The sequence below is a fragment of the Anticarsia gemmatalis genome, chromosome 8, assembly GCF_050436995.1.
Source record: "Anticarsia gemmatalis isolate Benzon Research Colony breed Stoneville strain chromosome 8, ilAntGemm2 primary, whole genome shotgun sequence".
Taxonomy (NCBI): Eukaryota; Metazoa; Arthropoda; class Insecta; order Lepidoptera; family Erebidae; genus Anticarsia; species Anticarsia gemmatalis.
In genome coordinates this window covers 10,804,908-10,830,875 of record NC_134752.1, presented here as the reverse complement: position 1 = coordinate 10,830,875, position 25,968 = coordinate 10,804,908, and the positions used below count along the sequence as shown (strand labels likewise).

At 33.7% G+C, this 25,968-nt stretch overlaps 2 protein-coding genes across 2 annotated transcripts in view; both read right to left on the bottom strand.

Moving 5' to 3' along the window:
- The window catches only part of wake (ankyrin repeat and fibronectin type III domain containing protein wide awake), a 75,431-nt gene extending 56,087 nt beyond the window's left edge, over positions 1 to 19,344 (bottom strand). The window contains exon 1 of the mRNA XM_076117717.1: positions 19,115 to 19,344. Within this exon, the coding sequence (XP_075973832.1) occupies positions 19,115 to 19,196 (82 nt within the window). The 5' untranslated portion in view covers positions 19,197 to 19,344. The remainder of the gene's footprint in view (positions 1 to 19,114) is intronic.
- Positions 19,345 to 25,410: 6,066 nt separating this feature from the next.
- LOC142974909 (uncharacterized) overlaps positions 25,411 to 25,968 on the bottom strand; it is a 196,029-nt gene continuing 195,471 nt past the window's right edge. The window contains exon 7 of the mRNA XM_076117479.1: positions 25,411 to 25,439. Within this exon, the coding sequence (XP_075973594.1) occupies positions 25,411 to 25,439 (29 nt within the window). The remainder of the gene's footprint in view (positions 25,440 to 25,968) is intronic.

Below are 25,968 nucleotides of genomic sequence, written 5' to 3'. Positions count from 1 at the left end.
AATGCTTCGATTTTAATTTTTTGAGCGCAAAAAGGACTTTGTACCTAGCACAAATATCAAATACATGCCACGATATCAAAAGTTATTATCGCGTGCATCAATAGTATCAAAGAATTCAAATAACAGTGAATCAACAGTAATAATAGGGTTACTAAAACCTCTTATAAATTCTCCATGAAAAATTGCCCTCATATTTGGAGCTCGCTTTTACTCGAATCATTGGTAACAATGGCGCCCTAAGGTTACGCAACCAACTTCTTTTGTTACAAAGATCTCATCCTACGCAATTAGCTTTCCACCTTTCCTTGTGTTAGTGTATTATTAAGTGTTTTATGTAATGTTCTTGGGAATCAGATAAGCATCGTGTGTCATGGTTACAAGAAACCGTTGGGGAAACGTTCCATTTTCCGAATAGTCGATTGTCGAATGCCTGTAGAGAAAACGCTCTAGAAAGAACTGGCCACTTTACTATTTTTTAACTCATACAGTATTTTTTATAAGCCCTATATGTGTTCATAATGCAAAGGACCCCCAAAATACTTCCAAATCTCTCGTTCCCGTCACAAGGGCGTTATTTATTATATGTTGCTTAAGTTAGTTTTTTTTACTGAAGAAAAAATATTCAATACTAAAAATGCTATAATAAGTCCTAAGGTGGTAAAAAAGTTAAGTGGAATTAAGTAAGCTAAGTAAAATAATGATAGACGTTTATTACAATTACATGATAACAAACCAACAATTTAATTGGTTAATATCAGTAATTATAGAAATTGCGTGATAGTCGTAATGAAGTGTCTAAAGATTTTTTATCGAATTGATACATTTTTAGTACGACTAGCTAATTTACTTAACTAAGTTGTATTTTACTACCCATTGTGCTCGTTACATAAATGCTTTTTGTAGATATTTTATTATTCTATATATCAGCTTAGCCTTTTTCCAAACTATGTTGGAGTCGGCTTCCAGTCTCACCGGATGCAGCTGAATACCAGTGTTTTACATGGAGCGACTGCCTATCTGACCTCCACAACCTACCTGGGATTTAACACGATACCCTTCAGTAAGACTGGTTGTCAAACTATCAAGCTTCTGACTACTGTTAACGACTGTCAAAGATCTTCGAAAATGACAGCCGGGACCCACAATTTATCGTGCCTTCCGAAACACGGAGGAACTCGATATGTGTTAGATGGTCACCCATCCACAGAACAACCTCGGCAAGCGTGGCTTAACCTCAGAGATCGATCCGCGCGGCTGTCGTTAACTAAGCCACTATTTTATTATTCTATCGAAATAAAACTAGAAGTAAAATCACATTTTTCAATTGCGATATAAAAAATTGTGCCTATTAATAATCATGAACCTTTACAATAAAACGATAATTATAACAAACGATCGACTTATTCGTCTCGCATATTAATTGCTGTCTTAATTTCACAGAGATCATTTGCATAAAAAAACGTCGAGGATCAAAAGAAAAAAACTCTGGCTGAATATTGAGGGTGCTAGCGATAACAACCTGAAGCGCGGTGGAATATTGGCAAACGTTCCGAATTTAAATTAATTAAAAACATTGGCATAACGATCTACTTGCAACTTTCTTTTTGTATTTTTTTATGTTGACAGTTTTTTGTATTTGTCTTTAGCTCATACAATTTAGTTAACATAATGTCATAGTGGTTTAAACTCTTGATCTAGTCAAGTGGTAGCTTCCCCCGCGACTTCGACCACGAGAATACATTTACCGGGGTAAAAAGGAACCCATTTTATTTTTATATAAACTATAATATCACTACATAGTATAAAACAAAGTCGCCCATTTTGTCTGTAGTCCCTTCGTATGCATAAAACTTTAAAACTACGCAACGGATTTTGATGCGGTTTTCACTAATAGAAAGAGTATTTTCTCCGACAGGTTTTTATATATAATTGAAATACATTGAAACTATATTAGCCCAGTTATAGCGATTTATGTCCAAGAAGTCAGAAAAAAAATCTAATTGAAGATTGCATTTGTGCGTGCGCCGCTTATACCGTTGGATACAAGTAAGAACAATGTATAAAAACATTGGTCTTTATTAGTTCTACAAAAAAGTCCGCGATGACATATATCCAGCTTTTTTATTTAAGTCACAAAAACTACTTTTCTGTATTAAAAAAACATTTAATTCGTTGGGTGATGTTTAACTGGTGATATAACCAATCTATACTAATATAATAAAGCTGAAGAGTTTGTTTGTTTGTTTGATTGTTTGTTTGTTTGTTTGTTTGTTTGTTTGAACGCGCTAATCTCAGGAGCTACTGGTCCGATTTGAAAAATTCTTTCAGTGTTAGATAGCCCACTTATCGAGAAAGGCTATAGGCTATATAACATCACGCTACGGTCATTAGGAGCGGAGTAGCAACGAAAAATGTTACAAAAACGGGGAAAATTTTGACCCATTCTCTTAGGTGACGCAAGCGAAGTTGCGCGGGTCAGCTAGTGTGTACTAAATTTCATGAAAATGCTTTGAGTATTTTGGCGTGAAAGACTAGCAAATCTACTTAAATACAAATCTATCCTCCTTCTAACATTTTTATCCATGATAAGATTAGAGACCTAAAGCGTTGCTGCTTAGACTGTCAGTTATTGCCAATTTTTATATAAACAAATACTTAAAAAAGTTTATTTCTACATATTGTATAGGTAATATCAATCAATCGATAGTTATAGGCTTAATAAAATCATAACAGACTTATCTGTTACATTTATAAGAAAGGTGTGTCTTGACAGTCTGAAGAGGATCCGTGTTATGATATTGATTGATTCATCTCTTATCTCTGTTTGTTGTCAAGACGACATGAATTTGCAAAATTCCACACGCATTTTTGAGAACATCTATCAAAATAATATCGACAAAGATTTATCACAACAATGATTCTAGTGAGTATCACAGAAACATGCCGCGGTAAAACGAAAAAATAAAGCGAATAAATAGAAAGAGTAAGGACCTCATGACGCTAAGGTCCTTATTTCAAAAAGCGAATTTAAGTAGACTACGAGTGGTAGACCTCATCACTATCAATAGATTGCTGGCTTTGAAATTCTAGGAGTTTCTTTTTAAATAATAGTTTTTAAACTAAACCATAGTACGCTTTACTCTTACTCAAGATAGGATATTGACAAGAGTTAATACTCTGCACAGGAAATAGCCTATAATAGTAACAAATAATGAAAATATTGTTAGTGAGCACAAAAAGCTGCCTATAACAGTTTAGTAATATTGTAATGTAAGTTCTCAACAAACAAAGTTTACCCATTTAAAATATCGTTTATTGATTCTCAAATAACAAGTTTTGCTAAACAGCGAATTTTGTTACTCCCTTTTAAAGATAAGCAGTTAATAAATTGTGTATTTTGTTTTCACTCAAGTTGATTGGGTTAACGTTTACAAAGTTGAAGCTGTTTACTTAAAGATAAGGTGTCAAGTTGGGCTTTTCAAGTTTGAGGTGAAAGGAGTAATGAAGCCGATTGATTTTATTCGGTTCACGGTAATATTTAAATTGTATGAAATCATGCCTTAAAATAAACAGTCTATAGGTTAACTTAATGGAATAATTATATAATCATCTGCAATAGCAGGACACAATGACATGCCAATGATGATGATGATGATTAAAATATATGGGTATAGCTATTTTTTTAGTAGCTTATAAATCATTTACAATATTTATTGTTTACTTCCGTTTATTTCCTATTTTTCAAATTTTTAATCTTCAGACGAGTACGTATCGCATTTAATAAATAATTTCAGGACATGATTGAATATTATAAGAAGACTCTCCAATTACCACACTGCGACTTTATGATACGTTCATATTTACATAACATTTAACATACGCATATAATCATCATCATGATACTAACTATTACGACACAAACTTTAACAACTTGCGAGTGATGCATCACAGATTCACGTGTTAACCACAGACAGCACATTATCACTGAGATAATCGAGATGTTACGATAATAATAAAAAAATAGATAGTGAAGTTTGATCTCTGATCGTTGATCTGATGAAGACGATTATTTTTATACCTCATCATGATCGTAGCTTTTACCTTTTGTATAAGATTCGAACTTTGATCGAAAGTATGCACTAAGAGACACTGCAGTAGCGCGATTCTCTATTGTCGGTGCTATAAAGTACTGAGAGTTTGAAAATTTAAATGTACTGCAAAAATAGTTTCTACGGCGCCCGCTAGAGGCGCTAATCAGATTTCATATAAAATTTATCGATAGCCGGCCGGTTGCAGATAGTGGATAGCAGTAGACAATCGCGCTTTAGACTAAAGACCTTTGCTACAGGCGATCACATTTCGACGACTGCTTTAAAGCTCTGTCATCCCTGCAACGTCATGTTTGGTAACTGTCCGATGGGCATCTGCTAGTGTGCAGGGTGTAGCGATCGCTCGCTGCATCAGATCTGGCTTCCGAAACGCAATTCAATTGGCAATCGCCTATGCTTAATATAGCTTGTGTGCGGTCTACTTATTGTACACAAACTTACACAGTCATGACAATAATATCACGTTTGTTACCGCTATCTGCAAACTTTGTACTTAAATATTATTGTTAAACTACTTTGTGTTAGGAGTGGGTTCACGTAAGTAGTACAATGGGTGGGATTCATCAATGCCAATTACATGATTCATGATCTTTGTATTGGACTGCGCGAGCGATGCGCAGCTATAGTTAGGATCGACGTTTATTGTTGACATGTTGGAGTTCTGTTTATAGATCAGGAAGGATTCTGCACTTAAAATATAAACTAAATTAGCTGAACAACTAAATTACAGACCCTATAGTATCTTTTGTCTATAATATTTGACGTAATAAGAATATTTTATGAGAATAAAGATATCTGTCGGAGGATTCACCGGCTCGAAAATTTATTCGTTTCAGACAGACTTCATATCACTGGCAACTTATAACAAACAGAACCGTGTGAAGAAAGGAGACAAGAGGCCTTTCCTTTAATACGTCATTTAATCCTAATAGTTTTTCTGTAGCCCTTAACTGTCCTTCTGCTGAGCAAGTGTCTTCTACCCGTGAGAGAGGGGAGGATAGTCTACCAGGTTAGTTATGCTAAAAATACAATGAATTAGCATAAGAACCGAGTCACTTAACGAACTTGAGATTATACCAGCTGTTCATTAACTTCCAGTACTTTTGAATTAACATCATCGTCCGAGAGAAAACGAAAGGGGTGAATTTGAAGAGGCAAAAAGACAAGTGCAGTGACGTCGACGGTTCGCCAGTGGAATCAGGGGCCTTACTACGAGTATAATCAACGAAAAAGAATATTCGTTGACATTTAATTTTGCTTCTTATCATAATTGGGTAGTTGACAGTCAACTTTTTATCGGAAATAATATTGAAATTGTAATTATAAATTTACAGTCATTTGATAGCAACGAAATTACGAAACTGTGACGCCACTACATCGTATTTCTATATTAAAATGTGTTTTTGACATTTCAAAAGAGTAGCTGATTTGCCTATTAGTCAAGTTCCTATTCTGTTCGTTATAAAATGTTGGTCAAACTATGGTTCAAGAATATAAGGCATGCTGATTCGATACCGCCTACTCCGTATCAAAAGTCAAAATAGAATAGAAAAAGGTATAAACAATCACCTGAAATATTTGACAAAATTTCGTTTTTGACTAACCATAGTAGGTCCTCAGCTTGTATAATGAGATCCAAGCTAACGAGGCTGAGGAGCGGCTCGCGGGTGCCCATGATTGTGACCCGGCCGAGTTAATGAGTACACCTCATTATGACTGCTCCACGTTGATTGAGGGCATTCGTAACTGAGTTGGTCTTAAGTACGTTTCACTTTCAAATTGGTAAGAGAGTAAATTTTGTATTTGGGGTCATCATCTGCTAATAACGTAAGTAAATCGGCATCTGTAGGTATATCCAATTTTACAGTATGAAGTTTACATGTCGCCTTCCAAACTGGACAAATAGTTGCGTGATGTTCAAATTTTCTGTTCCAGATTAACCTTATGTTCTTGTGTAGTTTACTAGTTTTAAATGAATCATGCACAATTAATAAATAGTTAACATGAATACTAAAATTATAATTCTAAAATATGAACAGAAATATTTAATAATTTAAAAAAATAGAATTTCCCTATTAAATAAACACACTATCGTAATTATGTGAGGCAGGAGTCCGTTCTAAAAGGTTCCAGTTGGCAGTACCGCTGGTACCGCTATGAAATATAATTGGTGCTTCAAATGAAGCGCGGTCCGACGACGCAATTACTCCTAGCCGCCTGTAATGCACTATTATAAATATTTATACTCTTCTTTAATTAATGCTATCTGCTTTGATATCTTCTTTCAGAATACTACATTTTAATTCCAAAGGTTAATTGACCATGGCCAGTGGAAAGTTTTATTTCTAGCTTATGTCGCGGGAGTTTTGAGGAGCTTCTAGCAAGGTAGGTACCAAGAAAGGGCGTAACTAAGCGTAGAATACGTAATTTGGATATACACATTTATATAAAAATCTTCTTCTTAAAAAGGGTTTACCAAACAAATAAAATGATATGAAAATTTCCGGATATTGGTAACGTAATTGATCTAATCATCCAAGTTATAATAGAATCACTTAAAATGCTTCCAAGTTTAATATTGTGAGGACCTTAAGATCAATCTTTGGCCACAATAATTAGACCCTCGACAAACATTCCGGTGCTCAAGATACGCACCCAAAATTCTTGCAAAATAATCAAAAAGTACTTGAGCCCTCCAATATTTGAGGACACAGCCCTCTTTAATGAATCCCTAAGTGAAAAGCTTTTAATCCAATATTTGAAAATTTAATATTTTTTCGTAAATATTTTTTTTGTTTGAAAGTATCAAAACAATTTGCTAGTTAATTTCTTAATTCTTTTGAAGGCCTGAAATATTTTGAAACATTTTCATGTCTAACAAACCTCAACTCATTGAAGTTATATTGAACATTATACTGAAACAGTCAAATAATTGTAAATTAACTTGTAATTTGACATGTATTATGCTCAACTTATCGTTGCCGTAGTATTAAATTAGTTTTGATATTTACTATCAATTTCATACGCTGTTATAGACACTTATTATGTATCTAATTAATAGGCCTGTAAGATAGGTAAATAAAGAATTTGATAAGACAAACGTATGATCAGGATGTCCGGAACAATATGCATGTAGAATTAATTCTAGTTGTTTTCTTTGTTTCTTTGCTTTTACATCGCAATTCTACTCAATATTCGGATCCAATGAATAAATGACTATCGTGAAATCTCCCCAAATCTAAACAATCTAACTCAGTTTTATGGACTTGCAAAACAAACGCCAACAAAACAATCCATTGCGTTAAATAGGCAGATTTAAATCGGCAAACATTTGAGAGATTCCGTCAGCATTTATTTACTCGTATACAGTGTTTAATGGTCCCAGATCTCACTTCTCGACCCGTCACTCTGCTGCCGAGGTTCACAAAGAACTTGTAGGGAAGAGTTATAGCTCCCCGGAATAATATTTATGACGAGATTAACTACAAGTAGGTCAAACGCTCAACTTGCTCTTCGAATCTTTGCAGTTCTACATTTTAAGAGATACTTGTAATTTCTTTTATTACTTAGTGCAGATTTTGTTTACCAACCTTTGTGGCTTTTGTGACATCGTTAGCTTCAATCGAAACAATATTGAAAACTTGAAATTACCTTGTTAACTACATAACTTAGTTTTGCAATTAGGTTAATTTTCTTCAGTCTTGTGCGCTGTTTTATTGATAGTTATTTCCCTAGCGGTTGACAGCAAAGACAATGTATTTCTTCTTCTCGCCACATAAAGACGTCAAATAAATTACGGTACGGTGATAAAAATGAAATATATTCTACCTGAGAAAATGCTCAGTAATGTTCAAATCTGGTTTAATATCTTTATGCTATGAAAATGTTGTTTAATATCTGTTGTTTATTTGGGAAAATCCCCAAAATGCAGGGTTTTAACGTAGCAATTACGTGCAGCCCGATAATGGCGTCATTAATCGGATAATTGCGGCTCTACGCCTGAATGTGGTTGAAACCCCAACCATTACTCCTCGAGCCGGAAAACTGCGGTATGCTCAGTGATTTACATGGACGCTTAGAGGAGAGAGAAGACATACATTCTTGAGTTTGCGCTAAAAGCACATGGATAAGGAAATATTTCGGATATAATTATGCACTGGGCATTACATTTTTGTCGTTGGGAACCTGGTTTGTTTTTTAGGATTTGTGGCCAACCTTACGAAACCATTGTTGACGTTGCCAATATGTACTAGTAAATCCTCTTGTAAATACCTTTGTTGCTTATGAAACATAAATGCCTGATCACAATTTCATCGTTTGTTTTTTTATTTTATTCATTGTTAAACTCAGTAAGAGATAAACGAAAGCTTTATCAAACTGTTCTTTATTGAACCATTTCGTAATCATCACAACAAATTGCGGTAACCTACTGATAAAATCTAGACCAACGTATAAAAGAAAGGAGTTGTGACTTTGAACTAGGTGTTCACTTATTACCTAATCAAAGTTCAACATCAGAACTGAACAGCTACACTTTAGCGAATTATTCAAACCGTTTGCGCGCTAAAAGACTAACGAACCCGAAGATTTGATTCTATTATGCAAATCTGTCCTGTACAAACACTGCATTGGCACGGGCAAATTAGTGTACAGCCTAATTTTGAACGGAGAATCCCACCTTTTTACTAGCATAATAAAATAAATACAGATAAAAAATAAAAGATATTTATGGTTTATAAATAGATTACCTACACGTTGTTTAACTTTTTATGCGTCTGTGGTTTCGTTTAGTTTTTTTTTATTTTCTCGATGCTTCTATAATAATAGTAGTCACGAGATATGTTTACATCGTGTGATGGTAGCAAATAGATTTAGTTTAATTATCTTAGCATGAGGTAGGCATAGTTTTTTGTTGTATTACACAAAGCAAGGATTTCCGTTCTGTTATTAATTTAATAGTATTTGTGTGGTGTTTGCTAAAATTACCGATCTAAAAATACAACAATAATTACTTACATGTATATTGTTTATTGGAGAATGATACTGTAGTAGCTTTTTGTATCTTTAGTAGGAATTTATTTTTAGAAGGGTAAAATATTGACGTCATAAATAATTGCCTCAATCGTGTGTGCGACACGAAACCCACTTATGAATAAAAATAAGTAATATTTTTTTTTACTTGAAAAACTAGCCTACTACCATGACTAGATAACGACACTTTATCTTTCAAACTTCTCTTTAGACTCACGTATAATGAGTGAATTTTATAATAACAATGTATAAATTACTAGTTAAATGTTGTTTATCTCTCAAACGGCGCAGACAGTCAGGTTAAAAGCTGACACTAGTTGGCCGTTAGTGTCTGTAACTTTTCCATTACGCGTCGATCCCTCAAACTCAGCACATTTCAGGTAATACTGTTACAACCACGTTGGGACATTGTTGTTTAATATTTAAACCATCATCTTAGTACGCGCCTAGATTACGGTCGCAAGGAATTTGAATGAATTAAGGATATGTGCACGCTTAAATCAATTCGTTTTATACTTTTTATCTTATTTACTGTTAGCAGACATAACAGCAATTAAATACGAATTCTGCAATAGCAAAATACAAATGCATGTATACTTAATATTATCAACACCTTAGTGATAAAAAGGACAGCTGATCCGCAACAGCGCAATGACTACGGATATTTACTTCACGTTATTAGAGATTCTTCGGCCTCTACCTAGTACCTACCCCTATTTGATGGGGTGATTCAATGGTGTTCATGTACACATGTTATTGAACGTTTCACTTACGTACACTCCTAAGTACTACAATGGTTAGGAATTATTCACGACGTTACTAAAATAAAATTGAAAACTAAAATTCAGTCATAACAAAATTGTAAATTGTCCACCAATCTAAGCTCGTATGGTTACCCTTCTGTAAGGTATGTCCCATTATCATTACCTTGTCTTTAGCGCAATTTAGGAGAATTTACGTCAGGTTTGCTTAGACTCCGAGCACTGTAAGCCTAGCTGAGGGTTTCACAACATTGTTAATAATATTGAGATCGTAATAGACCTACATTTCTAAGTGCATATTGATGTATCTATCGATCACACGTAATTGGTAAAATTAAAGCTATGGCTTCAAATTCCATTAATATTTACATAGTAACCTTTTAAGTGTATAGCATTATTATTTACTTTAACTTAAAAATATTCTCTTTTCTTCTCATTAAACATATGGAGTCGTGTTGTCAGAATACTTATCAATTCGAAAAAAAGGGTTGCTGGTTCTATTTTTCTTTAAATTTTACTCCGTTATGTCGATATAAAAGTTAGTATAAAATTGTAGAATGGTACAAGCAATGTTGGTAAAATAAAAACCAATGTTCTTATCGCAAACCAGCATGCACGTAGCAGCTCCCCTCGTAGCATGAAAACGCTGTATCTTTTAAATACCTTCATTAACAGACTTAGTGCAAAGGTCAGTAGCTCGATTCTCTACCACTATTGACTACAACCGGCTAGCTGTCAAGAAATTTTCCACGAAAATTTGATTAGCGCCTCTAGCGGGTTTCGCAGGAACTATTTTGGTAATACATGTTTAATGTCAAACTCTCGATACTCGACATTACCGACTGTAAAGAATTGCGCTACTGAACATCAAAGTAAACATCGGAACGCTTACTTTTCCCAATTGTCTTTCTTTTTCGTTCCGTTTTTAATTTAAATATTGTGCTTCGTCTGGAGGTCTAAATTATAATGCTAATCGGAATCGTTTTTATAGTGGTTTTTCTTTCAAATGTTAATGAAGTCTATTCTTATTACTTAGTCTCGGGTATATTGCGGAGATGTACTGTGTTATAAAACGTAACGCGACCTTTTTCTGTAATCCATTATCGCCCTAGACCTTCAATTGGTGAAAGAGGTCGAGCCATAGGAAAAAAACCATTTGAATGTATTGACTTCATGCGTCGTGGAAGACAACAAGCATATGCAAAATCAATTTAACAACCACAAAACTTAGATATAGGTATGTACCAATAAATTTCGAGTCCAAACTTTGTAATAGTCTAAGTAATCCAGAAGTATTACGTTACAATTTATAGATCAGTTGCAGGAATGCTGTTTGTAGCAATGTATAGCACAAAGAAATATTTCGTCTATGCCTACCGGTGGTCCCAGGCGAGAAGCTTACTAGGAAATAAAAGACCGGATGGTATTCTAAGAACAGCAAAGCGTGGGATATTGACAACGCGTATTGACTTTTAAGTTATTAAAAGCTAGATCACACTTAAGAATATTCATTGATTTTATCTGTGTAAACATTTTTCTTTGGAACTGTCAAAATATACTGGCCATTACACTACTTCATATAACAGTCAAAATGCTCTCTATTCCGTACTCTATACATGGGAAGAGGCAAGGCCTTAAAGTGTGCTAAGCCTGGAAAGCCTGATGAAATTAAATAAATATATTCAAATATATCTTTCTTGCTACTATGATTAATTATCATCTCAATAGGCTATGAATGCGCCAATGAAACTACTACATATTATTATATCACATTTATACTACGCAAGTCTCATTTTGGAAATAAAAAAATGCACTTACTTCTAATCATTAGCAGCATAATTGTTTATCGCAGGCTATCCACTGACGCTTAAGAGTATTAGGTATAAATACTTCCATAAAAATCCACAATCAATGAAAGGAAACTTAACAATAGTTGCACCGAAGTATTTACCTGACGTCATGTTATTCACTAACAAAAGTGGTCGTAAAAGGAGATCTTAGTCAGTAAGTCACCCAGCCATGACGGAGCTAGCGGCAAAGACAGTATTATTACACCATGGCTAACCATATGTCAGGACAACTGCTCTTTTACTCACCCATCCAAAACATAGGGATGTATAAACTTTGGGAATTTGCGTATAATTTTATTCCCACGACTGAAGGGTTTTTAGGTTTCAAGGTTGGTTGGTTTGTGCCATATTGTTCTTGTAGATTTGACTGATAAAACGGTAAAATTGTTACGCATCTGCTATTGCGTCACTTAATTTCAAACATGTACCATATTGCTTGTATCCATAAAAAATATATATTCTTGGTCGACTATCCAAACTGGGGCATAAAAATTTAAGTTCAGTTTGATATTGTTAGTTTCACACAGACAAGTCTACAATATACCTACATAAAATAAATAAATACATAAATTATTTATATTTATTACCTAAATCACTGATTCATTAATTTAGCTGTATAACGGTATTGTTTGTTAGGGTAATGCATGGTGCCATGTTTCAAAATTTTTTGCAACACTGACCCAATAACTGGCCACGAAATATTTCGAGCCCGGAATCCGGATACAATGTAAATATTTTATCTGCAGATTGAATTCCCATCCAACGAAAAATTGGTGTGCTTTTTTAATAAGCCCAGTTAAATCGATCTTTTTTCTTTGAATCTGATTAAAAAGTTTTAAATTTCGGAATATCATAATAGAATCAAATAGATTTATGAAAAATGGAGCATTTAAGTGATATTTTCTTTAAATTATTTAAATCGTAATTGTATGTTGTTTCGTTTAATAGGAGGCGTGCCTCCATGGGACTAACATGTACCTACATGGGAATAACATTGTGAATAGCGAAACGTGGGTTCATTAGTGCAACACGCATGATGTTTATGTATGCACGTATGCTAAAATACATTTTCTCACATTTTCTGTATAAAGAAAAAGGTTCCGCTATAAAACAGTTAATGTATGTACTACACAACATATGCACAAGTAGTCTAATCTATTACGCTGAACCATAACGCTACCCCGTTATAAATTCTAAAGGCTAATTAACTAGGAATCTTAACTCTCCCGCCATTTGCATACCCGCGAGGGGACGATTAAGTTTATTACTCAAATTATCTCATGATCTATTCACAAATGAAAATTGTGCTCTGTTTCTGCGAATCATGTCTTCCTCGTTCATCATACCTTATATAAAATGTCGGATAACGGGAAGTTTTGAAGATTGACAATTATTTCCTGTTGCTTCCGTCGTTCCTTGGCTTAAAAACAAAAGATATTTCAGAAAAAGATTATTCTATCGAATCGGTAATAGCTGTATTATTTGGTTAAAATAGTAGTTATAATAATAATGATAGACGTGTTTTACATAGATCATTTTTACATCCCTCACCTGAATCATATTATTTTCAATTAAGATTTACCTAAATCGAATGTTATGTTTAACTTAAATTTGGATTATCATCCTTGCTCAGTTAAAATTTTTAGCTCAGTTTTAAAACATAAACAAAATAATCTAACTTGATCAAACAAAACGCTCAATAAACAAATTTCTGGTAAAACAAAAGTTTTATTTAGTTCAGCGGTTTTATTCTATATTTTGTTTTAAGTATTCTAGATTAGCGTTATTGTTCTTGCTAACAATAATATTTTATTGCGGTCGTAGGCGACTCGGGTACCATGTTAGAATAAACTTCAAATAAACTAAACCTCGCTGTATTACCGGTTGAGGCTAAATATAAAATAATAAAAAAGGAAAATATACAATATACGTTGTATTCTTGATGTGGTGCAAAAAGTAAAATGTCGGTTTAGCCTAGACTAGAGAGTCTATAACTTCCCGCGGGAGTGGCGAGAGGCTTCTTATGAACATTTCACCAACATTCCACTATTCTTAGATAATATAGTTACCCTTTTTTCCTAAGACATGGAGTAAAAAAGTACTAGAAATCGCTTCCTACTTGATAAAATAATAAATTTAATTACTCAGCACTCAAATAGGTATTTGCTGTTTAACAAGCATTACATGAAAAGTAACAAAATGAATCACAGTAAAAAAATGTAGCAAATTTCGAGTACATCACTATTTTTCACCGAATTTAATTGCATTGGCTGTTTGCATTGTTGTCTGTGCTTGTTAGAATCATTAAAAAACATGTAGTTGTCAAATCAATTAAAAGTGGCGCGAAAATATATTGCATCGTTCAAGACTTTTTTATCAAAGAATGCACTATAATAATTATGATTGAACAGCTTTTCAACGTTCATTAATGTAGATAAAAAATAATATTTAAAATGAATGCGTAAGTGCATAATGTTGTCACGGTTTTCCTATTATGCCACTGTCACGAAGGAGGAAGGATTACGAATTTTTCATTATAATTACTGTGACATGACTCGTAGTGAAATATGATGCACGTTTTTAGCAATATTTATCTTATATTAATATTAATGAACCTAATTACTGTTTTATAAAAATCAAACCAATGTGGTTACTTAAAAAACTTTACAGCCAATTCATATTACCCAGTGATATTGTAAAGTTAAGCCAATATAACATAATCCAACATACCCTATTAGGTACGAAAAAACAGTTATTAATGATATAAAATCTGCATCAAAAAATAATTCTAATTATAATGTCGTGGGTGTACTTTGTTCTACTTCCAATAACTATGAGAATCCCTTTGACAATGTACTAGTTATTTATAATAAAAGGAGGTCTTTGAAGCTTATTTGTGGCACAAATTGTGTAAGCCACAATTACCTAATTTAGACCACAGCAATAATAAATTGGCTATTGTCTACTAACTAATTATGTTCTCCAAATTTTATGCTTGCTTTAATCTCGTAACACCGTGTCGTCAAAAACTTATGTACAGTTATTAAATTTCATGAGAGTTTTTCTTCTTTATACATTTTTGTACTCCTTTGTTATGAAGCAGATAAGATTTATCATAAAGAAACGTGACAAATTGACGTTTTGAAAACATGTTGATGTTAAACTAAGAACTCAAAACATAGAAGAGGAAGAACTTAGAAAATTATGTTTTTTTTATTGGTTCCGAGAATGGTGTTATTCGATGATTAAAATATACTTACATACATACATAAATATCACATCTTTTTAATAGGGATAGGCTGAGACCAAAGAACTTTAAAATATTTTTATTTTTAACTACCAGGTAAAGTTTCAGACTTTTAGAGCGCACATGGGCTAAACATATATTGTTAATTACCAAACAATTTCACGGCTATTAAAGTTTTAGGTTAGTTAAATTAACCAATAATCTACATAATCAAAAGCTAAACAAAAACTGCTCACAAGACACCAAATTAAATTAAAATACTGTAGTAACAGGTCACATTTCGACATCAATGAGTCAATAACATAACTTCCTAGTAGTTTTACATACAAAAACTCACACGCGACGTGTAAACTGGTACACAGACCGTTTTCAAATCGTACTCCTATTAAAGCAATCGTATGTGGTCTCAAACACGCAACAATGCAACTTATATGATGTTATAATATATATCAATAACTGGTCAGTAAAGTGTCGTCCGTTATGTGACCTAAACTGTGGAGAAAGCGTCATTTTCGCTACGTATAAGGTCGATTGAAGTCGAATTCGTTTTCGCGGGCTATTTACGAATCTATTGTTGCTATCTATTATGCAGTACGGTGTTTTATCACGTATTAGGCTTTCACGGATTAAAAACTATCTATTCAAAAATTTAAGTCATTAATGTCCCACTGCTGGGCAAGAGTCTCCTCCCGTAAAGAGGGAGGGGTTAGGCCTTGAGTCCACCACACTGGCAAATTACGGGTTGGGGACTTAGAAATTCTTAGGTAAAGTTTATTTGATGATGCTTTTTTATAACCTTTAGAGGTCATAGACAATTTTAGATTTTGGTTTTTTGGTCACGTTTGATATGTTTTTATTTTGTCAGCATGTCAGTGAGGTCAGGTTCACAGTTACCTTCGTCTGTCTAATTTTGCGGTTCTTAGAAACGGCATTTTATGTGAATTTCAAGGTGATTATTATGATAGCTTGTTATTAGTTAATTTTAAGCTGTAAAGTGGATAAATTATACTATTACATTCTCTACAAAAACAGCGTTTTTTTGCGATTGTTTCATCAATGAATCAAAATATTTAAGAATATTCCGGTATCTAACTTATAACTATAGTGCCTTGTTTATATTTTCTTAAAGCAGAAATATGTTTTGATCACTTTCTTTATTCTTTTATTAAGACCTTGTATCTAAACGAACTTCGTTATTGAACTACAACTAACTTTTTACAAAAAACAATGTCCAACACAGCAAACATCAAATTTTTCGTCATTTTACGTAGTTTCAAAGTTAATTCAAAGATATTTAAAACTCTATGTGAGTGAACTTGGAACAGCCTCATTTGTCCGGCAGACATGTATTTGTCATTCATGTAATCATTGAATGAAACCCGTCTGGCATATTTATCCGTAATTATACATTAACTACTCGATCATTACTTAGGAGTCTTATTTAAGATATTTACAAATATGGAGACGAATCATTAAGTGATAAAAGGTTTACATTTTAAACTGTATTACTTAAAGTGTATTGAAATTTAAAGCCATTTATTGCTTAATTGACCATGATATCTAGAGTTCGAACACGTAGTGTAGAAATTTATATAATTCTGTCGCAAAATCAAATAATTTATTAATTTAAGTTAAATACAGACACTTATGTATCTTATGACAGTGAAAAATACAGTAGGTGAATTTAGCGCTATTTCGCAAGAATCGCAGGCAGGGCCAATGAAAAGAGCTGGCATGAAAGGTTTTTTATCTGTCAAATTATATTTTTAAATTTTTCTACCACTATCTAGTGTGTAAAGAGCTACTACCCATATTACCAATCACACTTAGGTACATACAGATACACGTAATTTACACACCTGAAATAATTAATTTTAAAGATATATTGGTAAATTTGGATAGCACCAACTTTGTGATTTTATCTAAGTACAATATCGTCGACGTGCAATACAATCAAGGTTCAATGACCTAGCGAAATTATATAGGCATTCGGATATTGGGGGCAAGGGACCTATTAAAAACCTAATCAGAACTAAATTGGAATACTCGTAAACAGTAAATGTCGTTAACTAGAGCGCAAGTAAATAATCAAGATACCTAGTACTTGTATAGTCCAAGAACTTAGGAGACAGCCTTGCCACGCACGATTTTTATAATGAGCTGTATTTAACAGGCCACCATTATTTCCATAAGCCGAAGCATAAGGTCACTGATGTTCTAATTTTTTTTGTTTTTGGAAAAGACAAACAATATTTTTTTGTTTTTTTAAAGACAACTCCCGTATAGCATTCTGAATTCAGTATACCTCAACCAGCTTACTAGGTTCTACTAAGTTGTCAAACTATAGTATGAGTTACATCTATACTAATATTATAAAGCTGAGGAGTGTTTGTTTGTTTGAACGCGCTAATCTCGGGAACTACTGGTCCGATTTGAAAAAATCTTTCAGTGTTAGATAGCCCATTTATCGACGAAGGCTATAGGCTATATATCATCACTTCATCACGCTACGACCAGAGTACCAGTGAAAAATGTTACAAAAACGGGAAAATTATGATTCTCTTATGTGACGCAAGCGAAGTTGCGCGGGTCAGCTAGTTTACTATAAACTGCAAGAATAATATTATCTGAATTCCTGACTCACAATTGAAACCTTCAAATACTACTGAACCAATAACTCTATTTATTTAGGGTCCCTTATGATAAGATGTTTTTTACAACTCTCACGTCCAACTGTCTGGGATCGAAAAACGGTTGCATTCAAAATTTGGTGACTCATATGAAGCAAAGCGGGTTTCTGTATTCCGTGGCAGTTGTATATAATCGAAAGTATCTGTCAGAAATATTAGTATGTATATGATAATAATACGTGAGGTGAGCGTTTATGAGTAATTTTATAATTTTTACTAGTATTTTTAGGTAATAAGTTTATCATATTTTATGTGATAGGACAGCGAAGCGACCTTACAATGTTGAAGCGTTTTTTAAAACGTAAAGTAATCGACGATTTAGTGTAAGGTAGGTGCATTCGATGAATAAAACAGTTAATAAATAGGCTTGGAAAGGTATTCAGGATTTCTCTTTTTTCCAAAAGAGGATTCGTAATAGTCCTCAACCCACAAAAGGGTTGGTACGGAACTCTTTTCACAAACAATTACTTTATTGTACGTCGGAAGTACTGAGTTCATGTGTATATGGCGTGCACTGATTATGACGCGTAATATCGGGTCAGCAATTAGTTATACACATGTTATGCCCTTATCAGTTTCCTAGAGCGGCTAGAGCCCAACCCGTTCGCTGCAACACGATTATTATTCTCAAGTAAACCAAATATAGCCAGGTATTTGCTAACGAATGTACTACTGATTAAAATGCACGTCGCGATTCGTACCACAGACACAAACGTTGGCAAAATTTCAAATTAAATATATTTTTATAGAGGCGGAATCGAACGGTGGAAAATTGAGGAAAAATAGAGGCTAGCTTAGCTAATAGTAAGGTCGGTATATTGTCGTACAGAATTGAAATAAGCATGTAATTTATCGTTGTTATTGAATAATCTCGTGTGCCAGTGGTTTGCAATGGCCTGGTTCGTAACAAAAACAATAGCGGCATTGTTTTTTCATGTAATTGTCGCTTTTCGCGAGGTTTTATGCAGTGTTCATTACTAAATATTACTGTGTTATAAAGTTGTAACAAAAACTACGCTTGTCGTAATTGTATAATGTAGTGTTTAATCATGTTGAAATCGGATATTTTTTATTTCACGCTTCTAACGGTGTTCGTAAATTAATTGTAAATTTTTCCTCGAATTTTGTGTATATTTTTTTATTTTATGGTCGTCGAGTTTCAACTTAAAATTAATAAAGCTGAAACCCCTAACCTTTAATTAATTACAGATGTTATAACGTTTGTGTTGGCCGTATTAGAGTTTTAATTAAGCGTTTTAGGGTTAAATAATTATGGCAAGAGTAAATAGGTTCATATATATTACAAGTTTAATTAATGTCGAGTATAATGCTTATCACCTTACAGTTTTGTACTCTATTTGATCTAGATTTAAATTGTAGAGGCCATAAATAAGGTCGAATGTATTAAAAAAGTAATAATACTTACGTTTGAGCTTTATTTTGATACTGTTCTTGGGACTCCAAGTGAAAAACAATCCTGGTATGTCAACAATACCACGGGCACCCATTTACTGACACAAACTCACTGTTTTCTCACGTCTATTTGCACGTACACAACCATTTTCGAGCACTTCGATTTAATATATCGTTTTAAACACTTTAAAACAATTTATCGCAGTAATAACAAGAACGCGACACAATACAAAGAGCATGCGCTTAGGCAACTGTCAACTAGTCCGCCGGGTTACCGCTAGTTGGCGTGCGTAGCAAGGAGAGAGGGACGGCGACAACATTTACATAGGTGCGAGCGGGAGGGGAGATGTCGCAGCCTTAAAAGCTCTAACCCGAGCCTCCACTTTGGCCCGGATTAAAATATGCACGATGCAATGTAGGCGTTGTTTTTGATTTACGGCGAAATCGCGGGACTTCCGCTTACTTGCGCGTCGCCTGCACTTTATGCACTAACTTATTGTTTATAGTATGCAGAATTTACATTTAAATCGTTTGTTTAGGCAAAGTAGCGCGTAAATAGCAGGTTGATAAGTTAAACTAGTTTTTGGTGTAACTGTTTCTGTTTATACATATCTATAGACCTACAAATGAGTTCATTAGTTACCAACCTTTTGGATAACTGGTCAAGCGAAAGTTTTAATATCGTAGAGCTTGGAATGACGTCATTTTCGTTGTATATTATCAAACGGTCGTAACTCCATCCGTCCCCCGGCACCGCGCAGATAACATAATGATAACGTCGTATAACACTTTATAGTGCTATCAAACGAATAATTATGAACTTGATTATTACTACAAACTCAGTGGTCGTTTACCTCATAATATTGGTAATAAAATACATAATATTGGTCTCACATAAAGTTATAATAAAATGAAACCTGTTCTTGGATATTTTAGTGCTTTGACAAATGCCGACTGCAAGTTTCTCGTTATGAGGAATTATTTTTATGGTTGCTTCGTACATTTTAGGACAACAGCATTCAACTCTGGGTAAAAAATATTATATGGACTATCGGAACTAGTTTATTATAGACCTACAATAAGGAGTTGAATACTTTATTTATGTTGAATTGTATCAAAAGATAAGTAATTGTGAAAAAAATAATTGAATTATACCGATATTAAGTTGACTTAGCATTATTTAGCTTGCTTTTTACTTGACGTTTTGGCGTAGTTTGCATTAGCCACAGTCGCTAGTTGTTGCATCTATCATTTTGTATGGTTTACGTAAAGCTGCGTCTTCAATCGAGAATAGCATGACTCTATGTGAATATAAGATTTAAATAGACCCCTTCTGCAACACTTATTTATATGATTCAAATTTCATACCGTATACGTAATTAAAATTGACTTGGAAGGTACCTGCAATAAGACGATTGTGTTCAAAAATATAATTATATAAATCTTCCCACTAACTCCAATATTTTAAATACAATAACTTCTACATACGTAAGTTTTATTCAAAATACCATAGTAATGATAGTTATGTAACATAACAATCACTTAACCTCCGTCGCTGGAATATAATTCAATCAGTGAAGTAAGTAGCGCAATCAATCAATCAGCCGTCTGTAATTAACTCTCTTCGTCCATTATTATAATAGCTTCTTGCATTATTAAATAACGATATTATTAGTCAGGACTTAATGAAGGATAATTAGAATTCTTTCAGTATTGTGCCCTTAGGATTGAAGACATTACCGTACAATAATTGCTAGCATTTTTCGTATTATATCCACTCAAACGTCCGTGGAGACTAAAGTATCCATAATTATATTACAATACCCTCCACGGACGTTAATCACCACGCTGGCTGGTCTATTGCTGGTTCGAAAATTTAGGTTTAAGTTATAGTTTATTCCAAATTCATTACTATCGATATTTCTTGTGAGTCTTTTATATCCCGTGGTACTTCAGGTTTGAGCTGCTAGTCTTAAACAGGACTTACCAGGAGTTAATCTAATACATAGATCTATTACTGGTTCTGCAACTTGGTTTTCACTGATTAATTTAATAAAGGGTGAATAACTATTGATAGGGTTATTTCTACTTTTACTCTTAGAGGAATTTACTCTAATGATACTGCTACAAGCTACTGTCCGTGTCCGCGTGAAAATATTTCCCAGGATAAAAGGTATCCTATGTGTTAAGCCAGGCTATAAGCTTTCGGTGCCATGTAGCTTTATCGTAAAATAGTAACATACTTACAACAATTCATACTTGCAAACTAACAAAATGCGTAGGTAATATGAATGTCGCTCAGTTTAACTGCTAAACTAGTACATATGCTGTGTGATAGTGATATTTTTATATTTCAAGGAATAGAAGAATAAGCTATTAATTTTCAAATAAAAAACATAAAACACGGAAAATTCAAGTCACGGTAAAACCTCACCAATAAGGCAATATCAAACACGAATCAATCGGTAGCAACCAAATCAAATTCCCATCCAATCAGAACCACATAAATCAGCACATGAGGCTGATGTTAAACATGGAACTGTCAAGTAAGCCGTGCTAAGAAACGCCATATCGGTAATGTAATGGCCATTGGCCGTGATATAACTGTATCTTATAAACAGGTTATGTTTAATGATCAGTCCCTCGTCACCGCTTCGATAACCACCATGGTGTTTGTACTTATGTATGTTTGTATGTTTGTATCAGCCGATGTCAGGAAAATGACTGCGCGGTCACGCGACTAAAATTGCAGCGTATGTCTGTTTGATTGCCATACGGAACAGAAATGTAGATACTAATGAGTGTTGTATTTTTTCAATGAAGTATGTAATGGCAGAAAGCATTGGAGCACGTCAATTCTTTTGAATTTACTGAAAATCGAGATTGCTATAAAGTGTTACTATATGATTGTTTAAGTAAAAAAATATAGTCGAAAACTATGTATTGTCATGTAAAATTGTTAGAATGATTATGGTAAAATTTACCATATTTTTCTCTCAATTGTTACATACGGGTAATAGAGTTCAAGACTGTGTTTGATTGGGACTGATGAAGACGAACCGAACCCAATCTGATTAAATTCGTCACATCTATTTGTTCCGGAACTATAAAGGTCAACGCAATTGACATTTAATAAGTCAATTAGTGAAACGACGAAACTTTAAAACACACTTTGTGTGTTTTATTACAGTGGATTCAGTGATCACCTTTCCACTCTTAAAACCCTAATAAACCCTTAAACTAAATCTAATTAATTTATGTGGAATCAAATTGTAGTAGGCTAATATGACAAGGGTTTTTTAAACAAAATTATATTGATTACCAAAGATAAGCCGCACCAAAAGAACGTTATTAGTTGCTTTAATTTCTAGCATAACACCGTGGTAATATTATTTTCAGAACATCAGTAAACTTCAACAATTTATTGCTCTTTTGTTGAACTTTACTAAAGACTGTAGTTTACAAGATATTAGTGGGAAATGAGTGAGCAAGCCCGCGATGAGTTTGCACCTGCACTTCACGCGGCATTATGAAGTTAAGACTCGACGCCGCGTCGTTACAAAGTGTAACCCCAAGCGTTGAGTAATGAACGCTAAATTGCTACCAAATTACATGTTTTGCCCTATTTTGTGAGCTTTTTAGATTTGGGTTCCTTTGGATTTTATTTAGAACGCTTGATAAAATACATAAATAAAGTCATATCTTGTTTTACGCTCCGATATCGTAGAAGAGAGCACGGCATGTATGTTGTATCTAGAGTTAGAGCCCTCAGCTGCAATGGCCTGAGGGTCGATGAAACTGCAAATGCTATATTGTGTATTCCTCCGTCAGTATCTAGCATGCAAGGCTCTACACTAAGTTGACGGAATTTAAAAGAGACAGAGACTAGCCAACGTTGCATCTAAGTATTATTTGGTTTCAACACTAAATTCTAAATACTCAAAAGTTAAGTAAACAAATGTCTCTAATAATACTATTCTTATCTTTATTTCATGCTTGTTTCATAACATATTTTATTATTTAGCTAAATAATAATTATACGTTTCGACATTAAACGAGCATAATCTGCCTTTGACAGTCTGTCAGTCACTCAAAACTGATTGTATCAAAGAAATTATTGAAACAGAAATACAAAAATGTAAATATTAGGGCAGCTTTGTGGCAAGACTTAGGTAAGTCAAAGGGCCGAAAGAAGGGCTTTTGACATGGTAATGAGACAGCAATGTAACGACTCAGTCTTACTCTCTTTTACATTCGATATCGTGGTAAGGGTACCGCGAACTACGAACGTAAAACCGTTCATTGTATTAATTAAGTATTTTGATTTTTGTATGACTTTTCTGGATATTTTTCGACCGTATAAGATGTTTATGTTGGACAGCTATGCCAAATTTTTAAATGCGTTGCAAAAAACCAGGAGAAGATGTATGGATGTGAACGAGGCAAGGTACAAGTGATATTCTTTGGTCTGGTGCCTATTTTTGTGGGAAAACGGCGTGTTTTTATGTACTAATGTATTTTTGCTATATTTGACGTAAGTATATACTACAAAACAAATAAATCAATTAACTTACTCAGTTATTTTTACAATGGTAAAATATCATACAAATTATAATTCGGGAAAGCCCGTTTTAATTCGTTCCATGCCGTTCAGTTTTATCTAAGTTACGTGACTAGAATAATATACAAAACGTGGATATTTCAAAAGGTCTATAATTTAAATTGTAAAACAGTTTGACATATTAATTGTTCGCATAGTTAGGAAATTGTTGGAACTTGGAGGAACTTACAAGTTAACTATTTATACTATCTTGAAATTGATAAGATATTGCTTGGATATATTTTGAGACACTGATGCTGGTCACCTTTTTTTTTGGTAAATAGCGCCCGTTTGATTCTCGTAAGTAGGTAGAGACGAGACACTGTAATTTAATGCATTCAATTTAATTGTTCTACTTTTAACTAAGAAGTTTGGCCCCGAAATCTCAAATACAATTAGCCCAAACTTGAAACAAATCAATGAAAACGCATACTTAAGGTACTTTAACTCACTAACACTCGCCACGATCGTAACACACACAATAATGATAATAAGTAAGGATTAGAATAACTCAAGTTAAATTAAAATAGATCCAGATATACGATCATCGATTAGTTCATAAGACAATGAGGTTAACCCCATTTTACTGAGACCGATTTAAGAAGGGCAACGTGAGAGCCGATGACCTAATTCTAGGGGATGATAAGATTAAGTAACATTGACTAGATCGAGCTGAAATGTGGCTAGACGGCCAACGACCAGAATAAACCGCATTATGGTTACCTATACTCTTAAATACAAAGTTATATTATAGTAAACCTTTTTTATTTTCAGACACTAACAATTATTTTAATAAAGGCATACACCTACGGTTTAATTTGTTATGACTTGAGTTCGATATCTATTAGTCTGTAAGGACTTACCAAACCTAGAATCAAGCAATGTTGGATAAGTCTCACACGTTCCAATTACCTAGTTGCGTAACAATATTTCCTTTTTTGCCTGAATATAATGTTTTATGTAAAAAGAAAACGTTAAATAAAGATATAAGGGATATTAAAATGTTACTTTCCACGTAACCTGTGTTTAACTTAAATAAATAAAGCCACTGATTGCACTCGAGAAACTAAATTAAAATAACGAAGCGCCTGACGCTACACGTATAGCAACATGTATATATCTTGTTAGCAATTAATAGTCACGCAGGCGGTGGCACCGCGAACTTGTGATTTATAGCAATTTATAATGTCGGCTTTATGTTCTCCTTTTTAGCTTGTATGGCATTGTTTTATATAAAGTTTACCTATCTACTTTGTGTTGTACTAGATGAATTATGTTACTTGCTCTTACATGTTTTGTGTCTCATAGATATTAGAATATGTGATTATTATTAGTAAAAGTTAAGTATAGATCAAGCTTGATACCAATATAGTAATTGTGTGATAATAAATAGGTAATAAATGAAAAAGTAGTTATGATTTTTAGCGTAGAGGTTGCCAGTATTGTTTAAAAAGTACCCTGCTACTAGAGTCACTATAATATTGTTATTAGACTCTTTGAATTTAAATTACAAAAACAATGTGCCGTAAGAAACTGCTAAGATTTTTCTGTAAGGCGTTTGAATATTACATGTTAGACAGGTAAGCTAAGTTGCAACGGAGCGCGAACTTCCATTAACAGTCTCTCGGTCTAGTATAAATTTATGGCATATTTTAGGTAAATCGTTCACTGACACTTTCAGACTATATTATAATGCGATCCGCGTCTATTCATATTGACACACATTGCGTGCACTGATCTGGAAATGTGAAGAGTTCATTTTAATAAAGAATTTCTAGCATTATTTTATTAAAGTACGCTTGTATTTAAATTCAACAATTTTGATTCTGATTGATAATATCAACGATTGCTTTGGGCCATTTTTGATCGAATTAAATTCGTTCGAAATGTGGATCGAAGAAAATTCTCTTCATGGCATAGTAATAGCAATAGTTTAGATGGTTAAGAACATTAGGGTTCCCTCTATCTCTACATAACAAAACACACTATAATGTATAGCACTGCGAATAAGAACAATAAACGCACTCAACCCTAAAACAATAGACTGTCAGTTAGGTAAAAATCCATCTATAAAAAAAACGAGCTGCTCTTCGTGCGTTCAACAGCAAATTTTCACAATCCTTACTGCTAGATTGCTTATCTTATGAACTGCAAACCCGTAGTTTCCTACTGCTGCACTGTAGCCATTGATTGGCGTCATAAAGAGCAGGGCACTTGAGTCGCAGCGTAATTCTCTTAAGACGCTGCTCTATCGTAACGAGTATAAA